This window comes from Pristiophorus japonicus, chromosome 15 (assembly GCF_044704955.1).
Source record: "Pristiophorus japonicus isolate sPriJap1 chromosome 15, sPriJap1.hap1, whole genome shotgun sequence".
NCBI lineage: Eukaryota > Metazoa > Chordata > Chondrichthyes > Pristiophoridae > Pristiophorus > Pristiophorus japonicus.
Genome location: NC_091991.1, coordinates 90540838 through 90561174, shown reverse-complemented (window position 1 = coordinate 90561174; position 20337 = coordinate 90540838). Strand labels below are relative to the sequence as shown.

At 44.9% G+C, this 20337-nt stretch overlaps 1 protein-coding gene across 3 annotated transcripts in view; it reads right to left on the bottom strand.

Annotated features, from left to right (window-relative positions):
- Positions 1–20337, bottom strand: part of creb3l2 (cAMP responsive element binding protein 3-like 2) — a 161279-nt gene that overhangs the window by 28641 nt on the left and 112301 nt on the right. For 2 of the 3 annotated variants that reach the window (XM_070900697.1, XM_070900699.1), the window contains exons 4-8: positions 20145–20232; positions 17300–17484; positions 6999–7148; positions 6443–6501; positions 3772–3840 (exon numbers count right to left, since the gene is read on the bottom strand). In XM_070900697.1, coding sequence (XP_070756798.1) covers positions 3772–3840; positions 6443–6501; positions 6999–7148; positions 17300–17484; positions 20145–20232 — 551 coding nt within the window. The remainder of the gene's footprint in view (positions 1–3771; positions 3841–6442; positions 6502–6998; positions 7149–17299; positions 17485–20144; positions 20233–20337) is intronic. The other variant, XM_070900698.1, reaches the window with a different exon arrangement.

Here is a 20337-nt window from a genome sequence, read left to right as displayed (position 1 = left end):
GTTCCGGAATCCGGATCCCCGCCTCGGGCACCTGACTTCTCCCCCACCTCGGGCCGCCCGCCGACCTCGCCCCCGCCTCGGGCCCTCGACTCTCCCCTGCCTCGGGCTGCACACCGACCTTACCTCGGGCCGCCCACCAACCTCGCCCCCGCCTGGGGCCGCCCACCAACCTCTCCCCTGCCTCGGGCCGCCCGCCAACCTCGCCCCTGCCTCGGGCCCTCGACTCTCCCCTGCCTCGGGCTGCACACCGACCTTACCTCGGGCCGCCCACCAACCTCTCCCCTGCCTCGGGCCGCACACCGACCTCGCCCCCGCCTCAGGCCCTCAACCTCTCCCATGCCTCGGGCCGCCCGCCAACCTCGCCCCCGCCTCGGACCCTCGACTCTCCCCTGCCTCGGGCCGCACGCCGACCTCGCCCCCGCCTCAGGCCCTGAACCTCTCCCCTGCCTCGGGCCGCCCGCCAACCTCGCCCCCTGCCTCGGGCCCTCGACTCTCCCCTGCCTCGGGCTGCACACCGACCTTACCTCGGGCCGCCCACCAACCTCTCCCCTGCCTCGGGCCGCCCGCCAACCTCGCCCTCGCCTCGGGCCCTCGACTCTCCCCTGCCTCGGGCTGCACACCGACCTTACCTCGGGCCGCCCACCAACCTCGCCCCCGCCTGGGGCCGCCCACCAACCTCGCCCCCGCCTCGGGTCACCCGCCGACCTCGCCTCAGGCCGCTGCCGACCTTTTACCTGCCGCCGACTCACCAGACCCTGCCGCCCGCCGGACCACCTGCTCCTTACCTCGCCCCCCCACCCTACCTCGGTCCGCCGCTCCTTACCTCGCCCCCACCCTACCTCGGCCCGCCGATCCTTACCTCGCCCCCACCCGCTCCTTACTTCCTCAATCCCTCCCTTTCCTTAACTGGGCTCTGGCATTTCCGCGTTCAGAATGTCAGAAAGACGTTCCGAAGTCGGGAAATACCCAGAATCTAGAGCAGCCTCGGTCCCGAGGCTACCGGATTTTCGACTCTGTACCTGTATTAATAACACCATCTTCCAGAGTGGCTTGGAGAGACAAGTGCAATGGGATCTAGCAACCTAGGTTTGCGAGGTTCCTAAATAGTTAAAGACCTTTGAAAGTAGCAGGACCACATTGATGAGGCTATTAAAAAAAACATACGGGATCCTTCGCTGTATAAAGAGTAGAAAAGCAAGGAAGTTATGGTAAACCTTTATAAAATCACTGATTGGGCCTCAGCTGGAGTACTGCGTTCAATTCCGGGCACCGCACTTTAAGGAGGATGTCAAGGCCTTGGGAGAGAGTGCAGAGGAGATTTGCTAGAATGGTACGAAGGATGAGAGGTTTCAATTATTCAAAGAAATAAGAGAAGCTGGGATTGTTCTCCTTTGAGCAGAGAATGTTAAGTGGAGATTTTATAGAGGTGTTTAAAATTATGAAGAGTTTTGATAGAGTAGATCAGGAGAAACGTTTCCACTGGCAGGAGGATTGATAACACAGGTTTAAAACAATTGACAAAAAATCCGAGGGGCGCGGGGTGGGAGGAGGTGAGGAGAAATTATTTTATGCAACGAGTTGTTATGATCTGGAATGCACCACCTGAAAGGACGATGGAAGATGATTCAATATTAACTTTCAAACGGGAATTGGATATATACTTGAAAAGGAAAGATTTGCAGGGCTATGGGGAAAGAGCAGGGGAGTGGGACTAATTGGATAGCTCTTTCAAAGAGCCAACATAGACACAATGGGTCGAACGGCCTCCTATGCTGCAAGATTCATTAATCTATCACTTGTAGGGAAGAAAACCACAGAGTGAGTTTGAAGTTGTGATGCTCTATTAGTCAAGGATAGGAGAGGGAGCTTACGGAGACAAGGGTAATTCCAGTAGCTAAAAATACGGAAAGGTAGTTCTGTTCATTATCTGGGGCACATTATCTAAATATCTAGACAAATGAACACACTCTCTGAAACATAGTGGGGTCAAAACTCCCCTGTTCTGCGCTTCCAATTAGTGCCTCCGGGGGCACAAAACTGTTTTCGACCGGCACCCGTGAAATTGCGCGGGAGTTAATGGCGGCACGAACACGGCAGCGCCGCGCCCCCGCCGGGTCGCTGCATCTCCGGCGATTACATCATCACTATGCGCGGTGACCCCTTTTTGCCCTGCGCCGGGCACAGGAAGTCCCACCTTTCCTCGGTTACCGCTCCCAAATGGGGCGTAACCGAATTTCGCCCCCAGTGAATTAAGACTAGTGAACACACGCTCTAAAACATAGTGAATTGGGATTCACTAATGACTGTGATCTAAAATTTGAAAGCCAGAAAGAAATCTAGACATGTAACAGGTGGGTGGGCTAATTTTTTGACAGGAGCCACTAGTTACCAAATGTTTTCCATTTAATACTATAAGGCTAATTGGTGGATCTTTTTCCAACTGTAGGATGTCTAGGAACCATATTCAGTGAGGTCAGTAGGGGATAATCAGCCATGATATCCTTGCTTCTACTCTTCAGATTTCTAAGAAAGGAAAAGTGAGCGTATAGAAAGGCATGCCTGACATCACTAACATTAGCTCAGCCCTTGAGCAGAAACATCGGAGTTTGTAATTATCCAGTAATACAAGTAGATCCATCAAAAGGTAACCTCAAGACCTGCAGATAGCGGGGATACCTGTCATTCACTTGTATGGCCTCCTCAACAAATGCTGAGTGAATGCTTCTCTGTTCAAATAGGGCTCTTAATTCTGGATAACTGGACCTGTATTAGATCACGGCTCCTTTACAGGAGACCTAAAACAATATGGAACCTCTGAATTTTGCCACAGGAACTTGTGGAAGATATAGAAGACCTTGATGCTTCCACCCGGTCACTGAGTCAGCCTGTATTTCAGATTAATCATTGTTCTCGCATTGGCTTTGATATTCTAAACTGATCTGAACACTTTCATGGACTAATGCAAAGGATTGAGTGATTCCATTCTTAGAGTCCAGTATTTCAAGTGTGCACAATAAGCACTTTTTTTTCCAGACTATGGAAAGTTGTGCAATATTGGGAATCAACATAGATATTAATCTGGGTTTCTGGAAAGGACACACAGCAGTACGTACAAGGCTCTAATCTGATCATTAGCATCAACATAAATCAATCATCTGTCAACGGATAAGGTTTTCATTACAGATAACACACAGAGGTCTCAAATCAAAAAACATAACATGAGAAATAATAAAATGTATTACAAAACTGGAAGTGATACTAATCAATTCAGAGTTAGAAAATAAAAACAAATTTTCAAAAAAAACCCCGGAGACTATAAAATCACCAGAAATGAACGACCAGTGTTGAAATTCTTGCTGGTACGCAGCATTAAATCAAACGTTTGCCAATAATGAGAGGAAAAGAATTGAGCTGCAATTCTAAAATACAATGCCATATAGATCTCACAGCTTCAAATGTAAGGATGTAAACTCTTCAAGGGGCAGTGTCCCATGATTCACCCACTTGGTTGACAAACTATTTATTTTTATGTGGAGACTGAACAGATAAAGCAGCCATCAAATTACATCAGATATCTATATACACGCAGGAAGAAGTGAAACTCAGAGCAGCCAGCATTTACATACTGCTCAATCTGATCAACCACAAAGCCACCACAGAATCGGTTTCGGATTAAACTCTGAACTTCAGGAATCAGTTTAGAACTATAGTGACCTCTGAATCAATTGTTGATTAGACTGCAAATAAGGGAGCAAAAGGCAGCACCATTACCTGTTTGCCTTTTCCAGATTTTCCACCTTTTTACGAAGTTCACTGTTTTCATTTGAACAGGATTCCACCCTGGTAAGAAAAAAGTGGGGCAATGATGAAGAATACTACAGGCAACTCTCGATTATCCGGCTCCCTCGGGGATTGGGCTATTCCGGGTAAATAGTTTTTCCTGTTAGGGTGAGTCTACATTTTAAAGTTAAAACTTTAATGAATAAATACAATCAGCTACAAACAGTAACAAAAGATGGACATTACCAATATTTATGTACAGGTTCTGTGCCTGGAACCCGGTGCCGGCACTGCCCCCGTTCCCAACATCAGCGGCGGCCGCGAGAGACAGCGGCTGCAGCAGCACGCACACCAGCAAAGCAAGGGCAGAGGAGGGTGATTTTTACGGTGAGTGAGTGCGTGAGAGAGTGTGAGAGAGAGTGTGAGTGAGAGAGAGAGTGTGAGAGAGAGAAGTGTGAGAGAGAGAGTGTGAGAGAGAGAGTGAGAGAGTGTGAGAGAGAGAGAGTGTGAGAGAGAGTGAGAGTGTGAGAGAGAGAGTGAGAGAGAGAGTGTGAGAGAGAGTGTGAGAGAGAGAGTGTGAGAGAGAGAGTGTGAGAGAGAGAGTGTGAGAGAGAGAGAGTGTGAGAGAGAGTGAGAGTGTGAGAGAGAGAGTGAGTGAGCAAATACAAATGAGCAGAGTGTTTGGAAGGCGATTTTTCCAAATTATTTGGAGCTGTCTTAAATCCCGTTGCAACGGTTTCCCATTGGATCCGTGCACGGATAATCGATAGTTGCCTGTATTAGCAATCTTACTATATAGGAATGAGATTGACTGTTCTATCTAATTTATTCTGCTATGCAGGAGGGAGATGACAAATGATACTTTATTAGTTGACTATCTCAGAGGAAAGCACATGATATTCCATGAAACCTGCTGTTAAAGAGAGATGAACATACTATTTAATATATCTTTCTGAATCTGATTTTTCTTCTTTTCAGGCAATAAACCAACATGGTCAATGGACAACATTGCTCTCGGACTTCTATCAGTTCCACTCTGAGCAACGAGGTTTGCCTTCCAATTCTCCTTGGATTGGCTTGGTGCCTCCTAATGCTAAGACAGGCAATTCCGTCAAATGGAAGAACGAATCTGCACAACTCCAGTTCAATGTGCGGTGCCACCGTTCCAAATTCATTGATTATCTTAATCTCATTACCTTGGACAAAAAATAGAAAATGTCTTCTCAACAATCATCTGCTATGTAGGCGTGAGACAGAATGCCGTATTTATCTATCCGACTACCTGAAAGAGGTATTGGGAAGGGCATCTTCTCTTTGGGGCAGAGTACTAGCAGAGCAGTAGTGCTGCCTATCCCTCATATCTGCCCACCCCATTTTCCTGGGTCAGGGTTTTTACATATGTATGGGAGGCACCCGCCTTGCTTCTCTAGACCAAGAGGGAGTCCACTCATTCAAAGGTGGAGAATAGCTGCCGTGAATTCAACAACACAGCATCAGAGGTGATGACAGGGGACCTTAAAGGGGCAGAAACATCCCAAAGATCAGAAGTAAAGTTCCCGATGAAGGCCTTAAACAAGATTGAGACCTTCAGCACGTAAGTTTCTCTGAAGCTGACTGGGGAGATGAGGCTGTTATAAGGCCCCTTACCTCCAATGGGGCATCTTGAGGCCTTCATCACCGCTGTGGAGACAACCACTACTTTCCACATGGTGGCACAGGATGATGAAAATGGCCCAGGGATACAGGTCATGTGCCCCTGCCACCATTTGCATACAGTGCGCGGGGAAGGAACGGCCGGCGGTGGTTCTGGCTGGGGTGAAAATTCCCGATTGGAGCGCTGAGGTGGCAGTAGGTCACATCATCTGAATTTTCAGAAATCCCTCGCTGTGATTTTTCAGGCAGGATCATGAAGGATAATTCCCCCCATGTTATCTATCCTCATTTATTTATCGCAGAGACAAGCCATAATTCTTACCTGTCTAAGACAGACAAGATGCACCATTTTAACTATTCTGCTCTCCCAGACAGAAGGGCATTTTATCCTATCTGACCCAAAGATGCAATAATCTATTTAAGGGGGCCCTTTGAGATAAGCAATCAATAAGCAGATTTTTTAATGAAAAATTTCAGAAGAATGCTAAGGATATAAGTAACCAAGTAAGAACTTGTATTTATATAGGATCTTTCACATCATCGTGGTATCCAATGCACTTTATGGCCAATTTGAAGTGCAGTGACTATTGTTATGTAGAAAATGTGTCAGCCAATTTTCACGCAGCAAGGTTGCTGTATACAAACTGGCAGACACTTTTCTACATAACAGCGAATGAACGAATGAGAAGGCAATTATTTTTAAGCGGTAATGACTAAGGGATAAATATTGGTTAGGACACTAAGAGAACTCCCTGTTCTTCTTTGAATAGTGCCAGGAGATCTTTTATATCCATCTGAACAGGCATATACTGGTTTAATGTCTCATCCAAAAAACTGTATCTCTGACAACGTAGCACTCCCTCAGTACTGCACTGAAGCTGGGCTTGAACCACAACTTTCTGACTCAAGAGGCAAGCGTAGTACCAAGTAAGCAAAGTTATATAAAAAATGGGCATTACCTACACAAAATTATCAGGACCGCTGTGACTTTAAATCATAACAGACTTACTTTTTCTCTAGCGTATCCATGTATTCTTTCTTCTTCCTTCTGCTCTCTTGGGCAGAGATCTGCCAAAAACAAACATTATTCCAGCTGGTTTGCTATCTAGGAGAATCTAGTTTTGAGAACTGATGATGGACTTTCATGATTTATAATCATTAATATGCCCTTAAATTTTACTTATAATAAAATACACACTAAACTGCCAGAGAAAATAAGGAGAGTGAGTTTTCATGTCTGGAAATCAGCAGCTATTTAGTCCTGGTCAAAACTTGTCTTTATTTTAGCTTCCATGGGTTGTATTAGCTTTCTTTTTGCCTTAAGACTTTTACATCTACTGCAATAATTGATCCAGTATGATTAATACACATGGATTTCACCAACATTTTAGTATTGCTCCATTTTCAGCATATTTCTACATGATTCTTAATAATTTAGGGAGATAATTGGAGCTTAGCCAATTTCCAATCGCAAATCCAAATGTTTCTGCATTTCCAGTAAGATAGTACATGAAGCCATGAGGTTGCTAAGTAAAGCAGCACTTTAACATGGTTATCTTCCTTACCTTGTTCTTAATTTTTCTGCGTATTTTCTTGAGCGCCTTCTCTTCTGCTTTTGTGAGTGGCAGTTTGACAGGAACTGGGTATCCTTCAGCAATCAGAGTGCGTTTCTCTTCCTCGGTCAGAAGCAAAGGTCCTGATGAGCCTTGCAGCTTCTGGGGTGATAAGAATTCAGTTACATCTCCCTTTAAGTGCTTTCACTCAATTCCAACTTATTCTTGTGGAATATTAATGATTATCAATCATAGCTGTGGTTTACTTCATTCTTTGAATGCGATTCACATCCACATATGAAAATAAATCCTGGGGAGGCGAGGCTGAGAGGCACGAGCCCGGGCTGCAGCTGACTGCAGTCATTTTGTGAAGCCAGATAAAGCATTCCGACTCCTTCCGGCTCCATAAAAATAACATTGTGAACAGATTTTGTGCCCGTTTCTCTTTAAGGAACATTGCTTAGGCCGCTCAACAACAGTATGCATGGTGGCACACACGCTGCCCATGTAGAATCATAGAATGGTTACAGCACAGAAGGAGGCCATTCAGCCTGTCGAGCCCATGCCGGCTCTCTGCAAGAGCACTTCAGCTACTCCCATTCCCCCGCCCTTCCCCCATAGCCCTGCAGGTACTTATCCAACTCCCTTTTGAAAGCCACGATTGAATCTGACTCCATCACCCTTTCTGGCAGTGCCCTATACACCCAAGTTCCTAACCACTCGCTGTGTAAAAACATTTTTCCTCATGTCACCTTTGGTTCTTTTGCCAATCACCTTAAATCTGCGTCCTCTGGTTCTCGACTCTTCCTCCAACGTGAACAGTTTCTCTCTATCTACTCTGTCCAGACCCCTCATGATTTTGAACACCTCTATCAAATCTTCTCTCAATCTTCTCTGCTGCAAGAAGAATAACCCCAGCTTCTCCAGTCAATCCACGCAACTGAAGTCCCTCATCCCTGGAACGATTCTCGTAAATCTTTTCTGCACCCTCCCTAAGGTCTTCACCTCCTTCCTAAAGTGCGGTGCCTAGAATTAGACACAGTTGGGGCCGAACCAGTGTTTTATAAAGGTTCATCATAACATCCTTGCTTTTGTACTCTATGCCTCTATTTATGAAGCCCCAGGATCCTGTATGCTTTTTTAACCACTTTCTCAATCTGCCCTGCCACCTTCAATGATTTGTACACATATACCCCCAGGTCTCAACTCGGAGAGTTCGGAGCAGCGTGAGGCCTATAAAAAGGCTCGTCGAGGAGGAGGCAGGAGTTCGGGGAGTCGGAGACCAGCCAGTGCAGCTGCAGGGACAGAAGGTAAACAAAGAAGTAGAAAGAAATCAAAAGGTGATGTCACAGCCAAGCGGGTAAGTGATTGGCTGGTGATTGGCGAGTAGTTTTTCTTTTTCTTTTCCTTTATCAGTAGGTAACTTTATCACTGTTGTTGCCAATTAAGTTAATCTAGGGGTTAAGTCATGGCAAGAGACCTCGGACACGTGTCATGCTCCTCCTGTGATATGTGGGAACTCAGGGATGCTTCCCTGACAACTACACGTGCGGGAAGTGTGTCCTGCTGCAGCCCCTGACAGACTGCATTGCGGCACTGGAGTGCGGGTGGATTCACTTTGGAGCATCCGCGATGCTGAGGATGAAGTGAATAGCACGTTTAGTGAGTTGTCTTATCGCAGGTAAAGGTTACACAGACAGATAGGGAATGGGAGACCAACAAGGTAGTGCAGGTGTCCCCTGCGGTCATCCCCCTCCAAAACAGATACACCGTTTTGGGTACTGCTGGTGGGGATGACTCATTAGGGGAGAGCAGCAGCAGCCAAGTCATGGCGCCGTGAGTGGCTCTGCTACACAGGAGGGCAGGAAAAAGAATGGGAGAGCTAGAGTGGTAGGAGATTCTATTGTAAGGGGAATAGACAGACGTTTCTGCTGCCGCAATCGAGACTCCAGGATGGTATGTTGCCTCCCTGGTGCAATGGTCAAGGATGTCTCGGAGCGGTTGCAGGACATTTTGGAGGGGGAAGGGGAACAGCCAGTTGTCGTGCTGCATATAGGTACCAATGCATTAGGTAAAAAAACAGAATGAGGGCCGACAAGGTGAATTTAGGGAGCTAGGAGTTAAATTAAAAAGTAGGACCTCAAAAGGTAGTAATCTCAGGATTGCTACCAGTGCCAAGTGCTAGTCAGAGTAGGAATCGCAGGATAGCTCAGATGAATACGTGGCTTGAGTGGTGCGGAAGGGAGGGATTCAAATTACTGGGACATTGGAACCGGTTCTGGGGGAGGTGGGACCAGTATAAACCAGACGGTCTGCACCTAGGCAGGACCGGAATCAATGTCCTAGGGGGAGTGTTTGCTAGTGCTGTTGGGGAGGGGTTAAACTAATATGGCAAGTGGATCGGAACCTATGCAGGGAGACAGACAGAAGTAGAATGGGGGCAGAAGCAAAAGATAGAAAGAAAAGTAAAAGTGGAGGGCAGAGAAACCCATGACAAAAATCAAAAGGGCCCCATTAGAGCAAAATTTTAAAGGGGCAAAGAGTGTTAAAAAGACAAGCCTGAAGGCTCTGTGTCTCAATGCGAGGAGTATTCGTAATAAGGTGGACGAATTAACTGCACAGGCAGCAATTAATGAATATGATATAATTGGCATCACGGAGACATGGCTCTAGGGTAACCAAGGCTGGGAACTCAACATCCAGGGGTATTCAACATTCAGGAAGGATAGACAGAAAAGAAAAGGAGGTGGGGTAGTGCTGCTGGTTAAAGAGGAAATTAACGCAATAGTAAGGAAGGACATTAGCTTGGATGATGTAGAATCTGTATGGGTGGAGCTGCGGATTACCAAAGGCAGAAAACGCGAGTGGGAGTTGTGTACAGACCACCAAACAGCAGTAGTGAGGTTGGGGACAGCATCAAACAAGAAATTAGGGATGCGTGCAATAAAGGTACAGCAGTTATCATGGCCGACTTTAATTTACATATAGATTGGGCTAACCAAACTGGTAGCAATACGGTGGAGGAGGATTTCCTGGAGTGTATTAGGGATGGTTTACTACACCAATATGTCGAGGAACCAACTAGAGGGCTGGCCATCCTAGACTGGGTGATGTATAATGAGAAAGGACTAATTAGCAATATTGTTGTGTGAGGCCCCTTGGGGAAGAGTGACCATAATATGGTAGAATTCTTTATTAAGATGGAGAGTGACACAGTTAATTCAGAGACTAGAGCCCTGAACTTAAGGAAAGGTAACTTCGATGGTATGAGACGTAAGTTGGCTAGAATAGACTGGAAAATGATACTTAAAGGGTTGGTGGTGGATAGGCAATGGCAAACATTTAAAGATCACATGGATGAACTTCAACAATTGTACATCCCTGTCTGGAGTAAAAATAAAACGGGGAAGGTAGCTCAACCGTGGCTAACAAGGGAAATTAAGGATAGGGTTAAATTCAAGGAAGAGGCATATAAATTGGCAGCAAAAGCAGCAAACCTAGCAAACCTGAGGACTGGGAGAAATTTAGAATTCAGCAGAGGAGGACAGAGAGTTTAATTAGGAGGGGGGAAATAGAGTACGAGAGGAAGCTTGCTGGGAAGATAAAAACTGACTGCAAAAGCTTCTATAGATATGTGAAGAGAAAAGTTTAGTGAAGACAAACGTAGGTCCCTTGCAGTCAGATTCAGGTGAATTTATAATGGGGAACAAAGAAATGGGAGACCTGTTGAAGAAATATTTTGGTTCTGTCTTCACGAAGGAGGACACAAATAACCTTCTGGAAATACTAGGGGACCGAGGGTCTAGTGAGAAGGAGGAACCGAAGGAAATCCTTATTAGGCAGGAAATTGATGGGATTGAAGGCCAATAAATCCCCGGGGCCTGATAGTCTGCATCCCACAGTACTTAAGGAAGTGTCCCTAGAAATAGTGGATGCATTGGTGATCATTTTCCAACAGTCTATCTTCTTTGGATCAGTTCCTATGGACTGGAGGGTAGCTAATGTAACACCACTTTTTAAAAAAGGGAGAGAGAAAACGGGTAATTATAGACCGGTTAGCCTGACATCAGTAGTGGGAAAAATGTTGGAATCAATTATTAAAGATGAAATAGCAGCGTCACTGAAAAGGATTGACAGGATCAGTCCAAGTCAGCATGGATTTATGAAATGGAAGTTTGACAAATCTTCAGGAATTATTTTGAGGATGTAACTAGTAGAGTGGACAAGGGAGAACCAGTGGATGTGGTGTATTTGGACTTTCAAAAGGCTTTTGACAAGGTTCCACACAAGAGATTGGTGTGCAAAATTAAAGAACATGGTATTGGGGATAATGTATTGACGTGGATAGAGAACTGGTTGGCAGACAGGAAGCAGAGAGTTGGGATAAACGGGTCCTTTTCAGAATGGCAGGCAGTGACTAGTGGAGTGCCGCAGGGCTCAGTGCTGGAACCCCAGCTATTTACAATATACATTAATGATTTAGATGAAGAAATTGAGTGTAATATCTCCAAGTTTGCAGATGACACTAAGCTGAGTGGCGGTGTGAGCTGTGAGGAGGCTGCTAAGAGGCTGCAGGGTAACTTGGACAGGTTAGGTGAGTGGACAAATGCATGGCAGATGCAGTATAAAGTGGATAAATGTGAGGTTATCCACTTTGGAGGCAAAAACACGAAGGCAGAATATTAATTGAATGGCGGCAAATTAGGAAGAGGGGAGTGCAATGAGACCTGGGTGTCATGGTACATCAGTCATTGAAAGTTGGCATGTAGGTACAGCAGGAGGTGAAGAAGGCAAATGGTATGTTGGCCTTCATAGCTAGGGGATTTGAGTATAAGAGCAGGGAGGTCTTACTGCAGTTGTACAGGGCTTTGGTGAGGCCTCACCTGGAATATTGTGTTCAGTTTTGGTCTTCTAATCTGAGGAAGGACGTTCTTGCTATTGAGGGAGTGCAGCGAAGGTTCACCAGACTGATTCCCGGACTGACATATGAGGAGAGATTGGATCGACTGGGCTTATATTCACTGGAATTTTGAAGAATGAGAGGGTATCTCATAGAAACATATAAAATTCTGATTGGACTGGACAGATTAGATGCAGGAAGAATGTTCCCGATGTTGGGGAAGTCCAGAACCAGAGGACTGGAGGAAGGTATATAGTAGTGTTCGCCAGGATCGATACTAAGACCACTGCTTTTCTTGATCTATATTAATAATTTGGACTTAGTGTACAGGGCACAATTTGGACATTCAAAAGGCTTTTGACAAGGTTCCACACAAGAGATTGGTGTGCAAAATTAAAGCACATGGTATTGGGGGTAATGCATTGACGTGGATAGAGAACTGGTTGGCAGACAGGAAGCAGAGAGTCGGGATAAACGGGTCCTTTTCAGAATGGCAGGCAGTGACTAGTGGTAAGGGGTAAGCCATTTAAGACTGAGATGAGGAGAAACTTCTTCACTCAGAGAGTTGTTAACCTGTGGAATTCTCTACCGCAGAGAGTTGTTGATGCCAGTTCATTGGATATATTTAAGAGGGAGTTAGCTATGGCCCTTATGGCTAAAGGGATCAAGGGGTATGGAGAGAAGGCAGGAAAGGGGTACTGAGGTGAATGATCAGCCATGATCTTATTGAATGGTGGTGCAGGCTCGAAGGGCCGAATGGCCTACTCCTGCACCTATTTTCTATGTTTCTATGTCTCTCTATTCAGGCCACCCACTTTAGGATTGTACTCTTTAGTTTATATTGCCTCTCCTTCCTACCAAAATATAGCACTTCGCACTTTTCTGCATTAAATTTCAGCTTCCATTTCACCAGCCTGTCTATGTCTTCTTGAAGTCTATCACCATCGTTCTCACTGTTCACTATACTTCTAAGTTTTGTGTCATTTGCAAATTTTAAAATTGTGCCCTGTACATTAAGTCCAAATTATTAATATAGATCAAGAAAAGCAGTGGTCTTAGTATCGATCCTGGCGAACACTACTATATACCTTCCTCCAGTCCGAAAACAACCATTCACCACTACTCTCTGTTTCCTGTCATCTAGCCAATTCCGTATCCATGCTGCCACTGTCCTTTTATTCCATGGACTTCAACTTTGCTGGCAAACCTATTGGGCCCAAGTTTCCACATGATTTGCGCCTAATTTTTAGGAGCAACTGGTGGAGAACGGATTATCTTAGAAATTGCAATTCTCCACATTTTTTTTTCTGCAGTTCTAGTCAGTTAGAACAGTTTCACTTTGGAACAGAATTTTTTCTTCAAAAGGGGGTGTGTCCGGCCACTGACGCCTGATTTCAAAGTTTCCACAGTGAAAACGTACTCCAAACTAACTAAGAATGGAGCAAATGAAGATTTTTGTAGAACTGAAAAAATCTTGTCTACACATTAAAAAATCAGGCGCAGGTTACAAATTAGGCGTCCGGAACGAGGTGGGGGGGGGGGAGAGGAAGTCATTAAATTCTATAATAAATCCTTATTTATACTTATACAAATATTATACAAATAAATCCAACCTGAATAAAAATTTATAAGCAAAGAAAAGATTAAATAAACCATCTTCCTACCTGTGTGAAAGTGCTTCAGCCAGGGAGAATGCTGCAGCAAGCCTCACAAGTTGAGGCAGCCGTTTGTTCGACAGCAGGGGGGGAGGAGGAAGCCATTCCCGACGGCGGGCGGGGGGGGAAAGGAGACCGTGAGAAGGCTGCAGGAAGCCTCACAAGTTGAGCAGCCATTCCCGACGGCAGTGGGGGGGAGGCCGTCGGGAAACGGCTGCCTCAACTTTCTGAGGCTTCCTGCAGCCTTCTCACTGCTGCAAGAAGTCTCAGTGCTGATGGCAATGTGCTTTTATTAAAAAATGTTCAAAAATTAAACAGCTACAAAGAACTACAAAAATGGCCGAGTGCCAATGTTTCCTTCACACTGCGCGTGCGCGAACGCTCCAACACGCACGCGCAGGGTTGCCGGCAGGAAAAAAACTAATTTAAATGGTACCCGCCCCCTCCCACTTACAAAATCGGCACGAGTAGTAGGCTCCGTCCCCCTGGGCGCCGTGCCAAGCACACATGGAGCTGCAGGGCGCTCCAGAATCGCGCGTTTTTTTTCCGGCGCCGTTTTCAGCGCGAAAAACGGGCGCCCAGCTCGGAGGGGCGCCCGTTTTTTATTGTGTGGAAACTTGGGGCCTTTATGTCACACTTTATCAAATGCCTTTTGGAAGTCCATGCACATCACATCAACCGCATTGCCCTCATCAACATAGAAACATAAAAAATAGAAGCAGTAGTAGGCCATTTGGCCCTTCCGAGTCTGCACCGCCATTCAATATGATCGTGGCTGATCAACACCATATTTCCACTTTCTCCCCATACCCCTTGATACCTTTTGTGTCTAGAAATCTATCTATCTTCCTCTTAAATATATTCAGTGACTTGGCCTCCACAGCCTTCTGTGGTAGGGAATTCCACAGGTTCACCACCCTCTGAGTGAAAACATTTCTCCTCATCTCGGTCCTAAATTTCCTACTCTGTATCCTGAGACTGTGACCCCTTGTTCTAGACTTCCCAGCCAGGGGAAACATCCTCCCTGCATCCAGTCCATCCAACCCAGTCAGAATTTTATACATTTCAATGAGATCCCCTCATTCTTCTAAACTCTAGTGAATATAGCCCTAGTCGTCCCAAGTTCTCCTCATATGACAGTCCTGCCATCCTAAGAATCAGTTTGGTGAACCTTCGCTGCATTGTTACCCTCTGTGTGACCTCATCAAAAAACTCGATCAAGTTAGTTAAAATGATTTGCCTTTAACAAATCCATGCTGGCTTTCCTTAATTAATCCACACATGTCCAAGTGATTGTTCATTTTGTCCCTGATTATCATTTCTAAAAGCTTCCCCACTACCGAGATTAAACTGAGTGATCTTGCTTGATCAGCTCTGCATGTCCGCATGCCAGACACGAGACTCCCAAAGCAAGTGCTCCACTCGAAACTCCTTCATGGCAAACGAGCCAAGAGTGGACAGAGGAAACGTTACAAAGACATCCTCAAAGCCTCCCTGATAAAGTGTGGCATCCCTTCCGACACCTGGCCAAAGACCGCCCGGAGTGGAGGAAGTGCACCCGGGAGGGCGCTGAGTGCCTCGAGTCTCATCACTGAGTGCATGCAGAAAACAAGTGCAGGCAGTGGAAGGAACGTGTGGCAAACCTGTCCTACCCTCCCTTACCCTCAACGACTGTCTGTCCCACCTGTGGCAGGGACTGTGGCTCTCGTATTAGACTGTTCAGCTACCTAAGGACTCATTCTAAGAGTGGAAGCAAGTCTTCCTCAATTCTGAGGGACTGCCTATGATGATGGAGTTGCTGGGTTTATCCTTACACCCTTTTTTGAACAAGGGTAGGGACGATTAGAGACCAAAAAGGTGATTTTCTTGTGCAGGCAAAGGGCATGGCTGAGGTACTAAATTAGCACTTTGCATCTGTTTTCACCAAAGAAGAGGATGCTGCCAATGTCACAGTAAAGGAGGAGGGAGTAGAGAAATTGGATATGACAGAGTTAGATAAAGAGGAGGTAGTTAAATGGCTGGCAATGCTCAAAGTAGAAAAATCACCCGATCTGGATGGGATACACCTTGGGTTGCTGAGGGAATCTTTGTTTCCATTCCTGGCCCTTTTCAACTCCAGTTGAATATTTTCACATTTGATTGTTCCTTGTCCTGTTCGATATCTACGCTAAACCAAATGATATTGTGATCACGATTTCCCAAATATTCCCCACAGACACATGCTCCACTTGTCCTACTTTATTCTCCAGAACTAGGTCCAGCACTGCTTCCTTCATTGTTAGGCTTCAAGCATACTAACTAAGAAAGTTCTCCTGTACACGTTTCAGAATTTCCTCCCCTTTCTTGCCCTTTACACTGTTATTTCCAGGGCTATATTCGGATAATTGAAGTATTCTATTATCAGAACTCTAGTGTTGGTGGGTGATCGTGACAGAGGTTTGGCGATTGCTTGGTGCGACGGGAGATCATGGCGGAGGTGCGGCGAGTGTTTTTGTGGCGGAGGAGCGGTGAGGGATCGTGGCGGAGGTGCGGCGAGTGTTTTTGTGGCGGAGGAGCGGTGAGGGATCGTGGCGGAGGTGTGGCGAATGAGGGTACGGGGCCCAGAAGAACCGAGGGCCCAGAGGCAGCACAGGCCTGCCCACACTGTGCGCACTAGGTCCGTGCAGCAGAGCAGGTCTCCAGTCGTCCTGGTTAATCCTTGCCACTGGATAAAGATCTAGCTCTGTCAAGCCCGTGTGGTGGCTGATGTGCAACGGTCACCACGTTAAAAAAAATTCACGCACAGGCATCTGCCACCCCCTCAATTAGAGTTCAGGACTGGAACATCGGGTCCTTCACTGAAACATCTGTGAACTCATGTGGAAGTAAATCATCCTCGTTTGAGGGACTGCCTATGATGACTCTTTTGAACAAGGGTGTAACATTTGCAATTCTCCAGTCCTCTGGCACCAGCCCTGTATCTAAGGAGGATTGGAAGATTATGGCCAGTACCTCCGTGATTTCCACCTTAACTTCCCTCAGCATCCTAGGATGCATTCCATCCGGTCCTGGTGACTTATCTACTTTAAGTACAGCCAGCCTTTCTAGTACCTCCTCTTTATCAATTTTTATCCCATCCAGTATCTCCACTACCTCCTCTTTCACTATGACTTTGGCAGTATCTTCTTCCTTGGTGAAGACAGATGCAAAGTACTCATTTAGTATCTCAGCCATACCTTCTACCTCCATGCGTAGGTCTCCTTTAAAATTACAATGTGTCCTTTAAAATGGCAATCGAGATCCTAACTACATTGTGTTAGGACCCCGATTTACATGGGTAGGAGACCTGCACTCTATTTCAGGTCTCCGCAGCTGCCCAAGCCTAGGGTCCTTTCAGAATGGCTTTAGTGATAATGTAGCAGTAAGTCTACCAACCCCATTTTGAGCCCTCACCCCAATGTTAAAACCGGTCCCACTGTTTCTTGACTTCAACAGAAAGTAAAATTGGGTGGGTGTAAACTGGGTGGCCGATTCGATCCAGTCAGTTTATCACTGGGCAGGTTAGGTTAAAATACCCAAGTGTCAGTTTTGAATTCCATATCCAAATGCATCCCATCACCACCCATATCCAAGAGTGCAGCATATCCTGGGAGCACCCACATCCCTGCTCCCAGAAGTTTACTCATGCCAGGTTGTCAATGACTAGTCGTAGTTTCCTGGAAGTTATGGCAAAAGATAACGATGCAGTTTCATGTATTACTAATAAATATGTAGCTTACATGTGGTGCAGTGAGAAGAGGGGAGCTGGACAAAGCAGACGGTGTACGGGTTAGGACTTTTGCTGTGGGCTGTGACTGACTAGGGTCTGGTGATTGAACAGAATGCATTGGGCTTTGTCCGCCCTCACAGTCGCTGCCATGACTGCTCGGTGGGGTTGGTGGCAGTTGCACAATATCTGCTCCTGCTGCAAAGAAAGAAAAAGAGAGTGTCACCATTTAAACACTAGAGTTCAGCCTATGCCTCGGGTAAACTGCCTTCAGGTCTGAATGAACCAGTTGTACAGATATGTGGGAGATTAAAACTGTTTACATTATTTCAACATTGACATATGCAATTCACAATTATTTTATGAAAATAACTTTCAGTTTAAGATTTCCCTATCTTCTTTATGTTTTTAGCATTTCAAATGGTTACTGGGAAGGAAAGAAGGAAAGAAGGAAGGAAGGAAAGAAAGACTTGGATTTATATAGCACCTTACATGACCACTGGATGTCTCAAAGCACTTTACAGCCAATGAAGTACTTTTGGAGTGTAGTCACTGTTGTAATGTGGAAAACACGGCAGCCAATTTGCGCACAGCAAGCTCCCACAATAGCAATGTGATAATGATCAGATCATCTGTTTTTTTTGTTATGTTGATTGAGGGATAAATATTGGCCAGGGCACAGGGGATAAATCCCCTGCTCTTCATTGAAATAGTGCCATGGGATCTTTTATAGCCACTTGTCTTATGGAATCTTTCACCATCTCAGGACATCCCAAAGCACTTTATAATCAAGGAAGTACTTTTGAGAGCGAGCAAGCAAGAATTTTCCAACACAGCTCTGTAACAAGCTGCGAAAAAAATGGTCTAGAGTGATAGCCCTTTTTCATTTGTTGAGAAACTTGGGTGAAAAGCCAAGGTGTGTCCTACCAAAGTTGAGATAGCAGGAGCAGAGAAGGCTGGAATTAAGAAATTGTGATCATGTGACACCAAACAACGATTTTAAAAAACTATTAAACTTTCTCTTGTATGCTGTTCAGAAGTACAAGAGAGGTGAAGCACGAGGTGGGGGGGGGGGAGGCGGGGGCAATATTCAAGTCTCAGGCATACTTGTTCTTACCGAGTTAATTATTTTGGAGGAGAAAAGGGTGTTTGAAGTGAAGTAGGAAATCAAGATTCTTGGCAAGATGTTTTAGCAATTGAGGAGATGTGGAAGTTCTGCTGGAGAACAGGGGTTATAATGAGGTGAAGAACGTCAATAGGTGAAGCGAGACTGAGTGCAGAGCCATCATAGATAAAGAGTGATAGATAGCTGTTGATTGTCTTTTAAAATATGAAACATTATTATTGGAAACTTGAAAGAAACAAGATTTTCATTGTCATCTAGTACTTGGAGATCATTAAAATATTATAATTCAACTGCTAGTGAATTTGCAGTTAATATTTTAGGAGCTCTATAAATACAAGTTGCCTGTATAATAAAAAAAATAATGCCCCAATATTAAAAGAGGGAGGTATGAACCAGAAACATCAGTCAGTTAGCCTGCCATTCAAAATGCATAAAAATTATCCAGCCTTCCACCAAATACAAAAGTTATAAGTAACAGTCAGCATGACTGTAAAAGTAACAGATTAATACCTCAACAGTTAATTAGCATTCTTTGAGTTGAGCTAGAGACCATTGCATTTTTTAAGGGAAAAGTGAATAAATATTTGGCACAGAGTAAGATAAAGGGCTAAGGGGAGAAAATAGGGCAATGGGGTTAGTTTTGGATTGCTGAGGGGAAAAGCATAAGTGCAATGGGTCCAATGACCTTCTGTGCTGTAAACTGCCAAGGTTCTAAGATGAGTGAACACTGGATTTTCAGAAGTTGTTTAATAAAGCTCTATAAGCAGTAGGTAGCTGGATTGAAACTGGCTTCAACAGAAACTGATGCTAAATAGAAATTTAGAGACTTCTGCTGGTATCTGTTTATTTGTTTTTCCAAATTTTTTTTTCATCTATTTAATCCCGTCCCTTCCTTTCCTTTCCTGAAGGTATCAGCTCTTTATTACAGTCTAGTTCAATGGGCATCCATCACTCTCCTGCACCTTGCCCGACTGGTCATTATGCGTTTGTGAGCCTTACCAGTGAAAATTGCCAAGCTGCTTAAACATGTAGCCATCAGCGACAAGCCTGAATATGTCTTCACCGGATATCCACAGACAGCCGATTAAGGCTCACAATGCAACAGGTCCAAGTTTGAAAAGTCCAATTGTAAATGTATATTCAGATTCTGGGATTTACCCTGATTGTCGGTGAGTAATTTCACAGATTGTATTCCTCTTGGAGATTTGTCTATAGTTGTATTGGCTTCCTTAGGAGAACAAGTGATTTGCACAGAGACCAAGACACATTGTGTGAAGGGAACAAACTCAATTGATTGGCTTGCATTTTCTCATTCTATAACTTCTCCCATTTTTACAAATCCATGGTGCCATTGTTCCGTTCCCACCAGATGGAATCTGCGCAGCATCATTAGACAATGTCCCTATTGCCAGAATCTGCAAAGTGTTACTCTTCTGTCTCTCAATGGACAGAATATTTACATTATCATTGCTTTATATCCCTACCATATGAAATTTGCACAACATTGTCACTATACATCTCTGTGTAGCAATTAATATATTTTTGCATAATATTGGTCTTCAGCTCATGCGCAGTTTTTCTGATTTTGTTTGATCAACTTTACTTTTAAATTCCACCTTCTAAATGATTTCCTGTGAAGAATTAACTAACTAACTAACTTTTTAGTACAATTTGAGTAGGTGCTACAGTGGTGTGGAACAATGCTTCACAGTTTATCAATTATACATCTCACCTTCCTTTGGAGACAGATTGAGGAACTGATCCACCTCATGTGGTTCCAGCTTAATCTTTGGAAGAACCTTCTGTGTGCACGTTTTAGTCTGCAAGAACACAACATGGGTGGTGTGAAATATTGATCACAAAGGCAGAGAACAAGAGAAACTCCTACCCCAGAAAATGCATAAAATGATCTAACAGCACGCAGA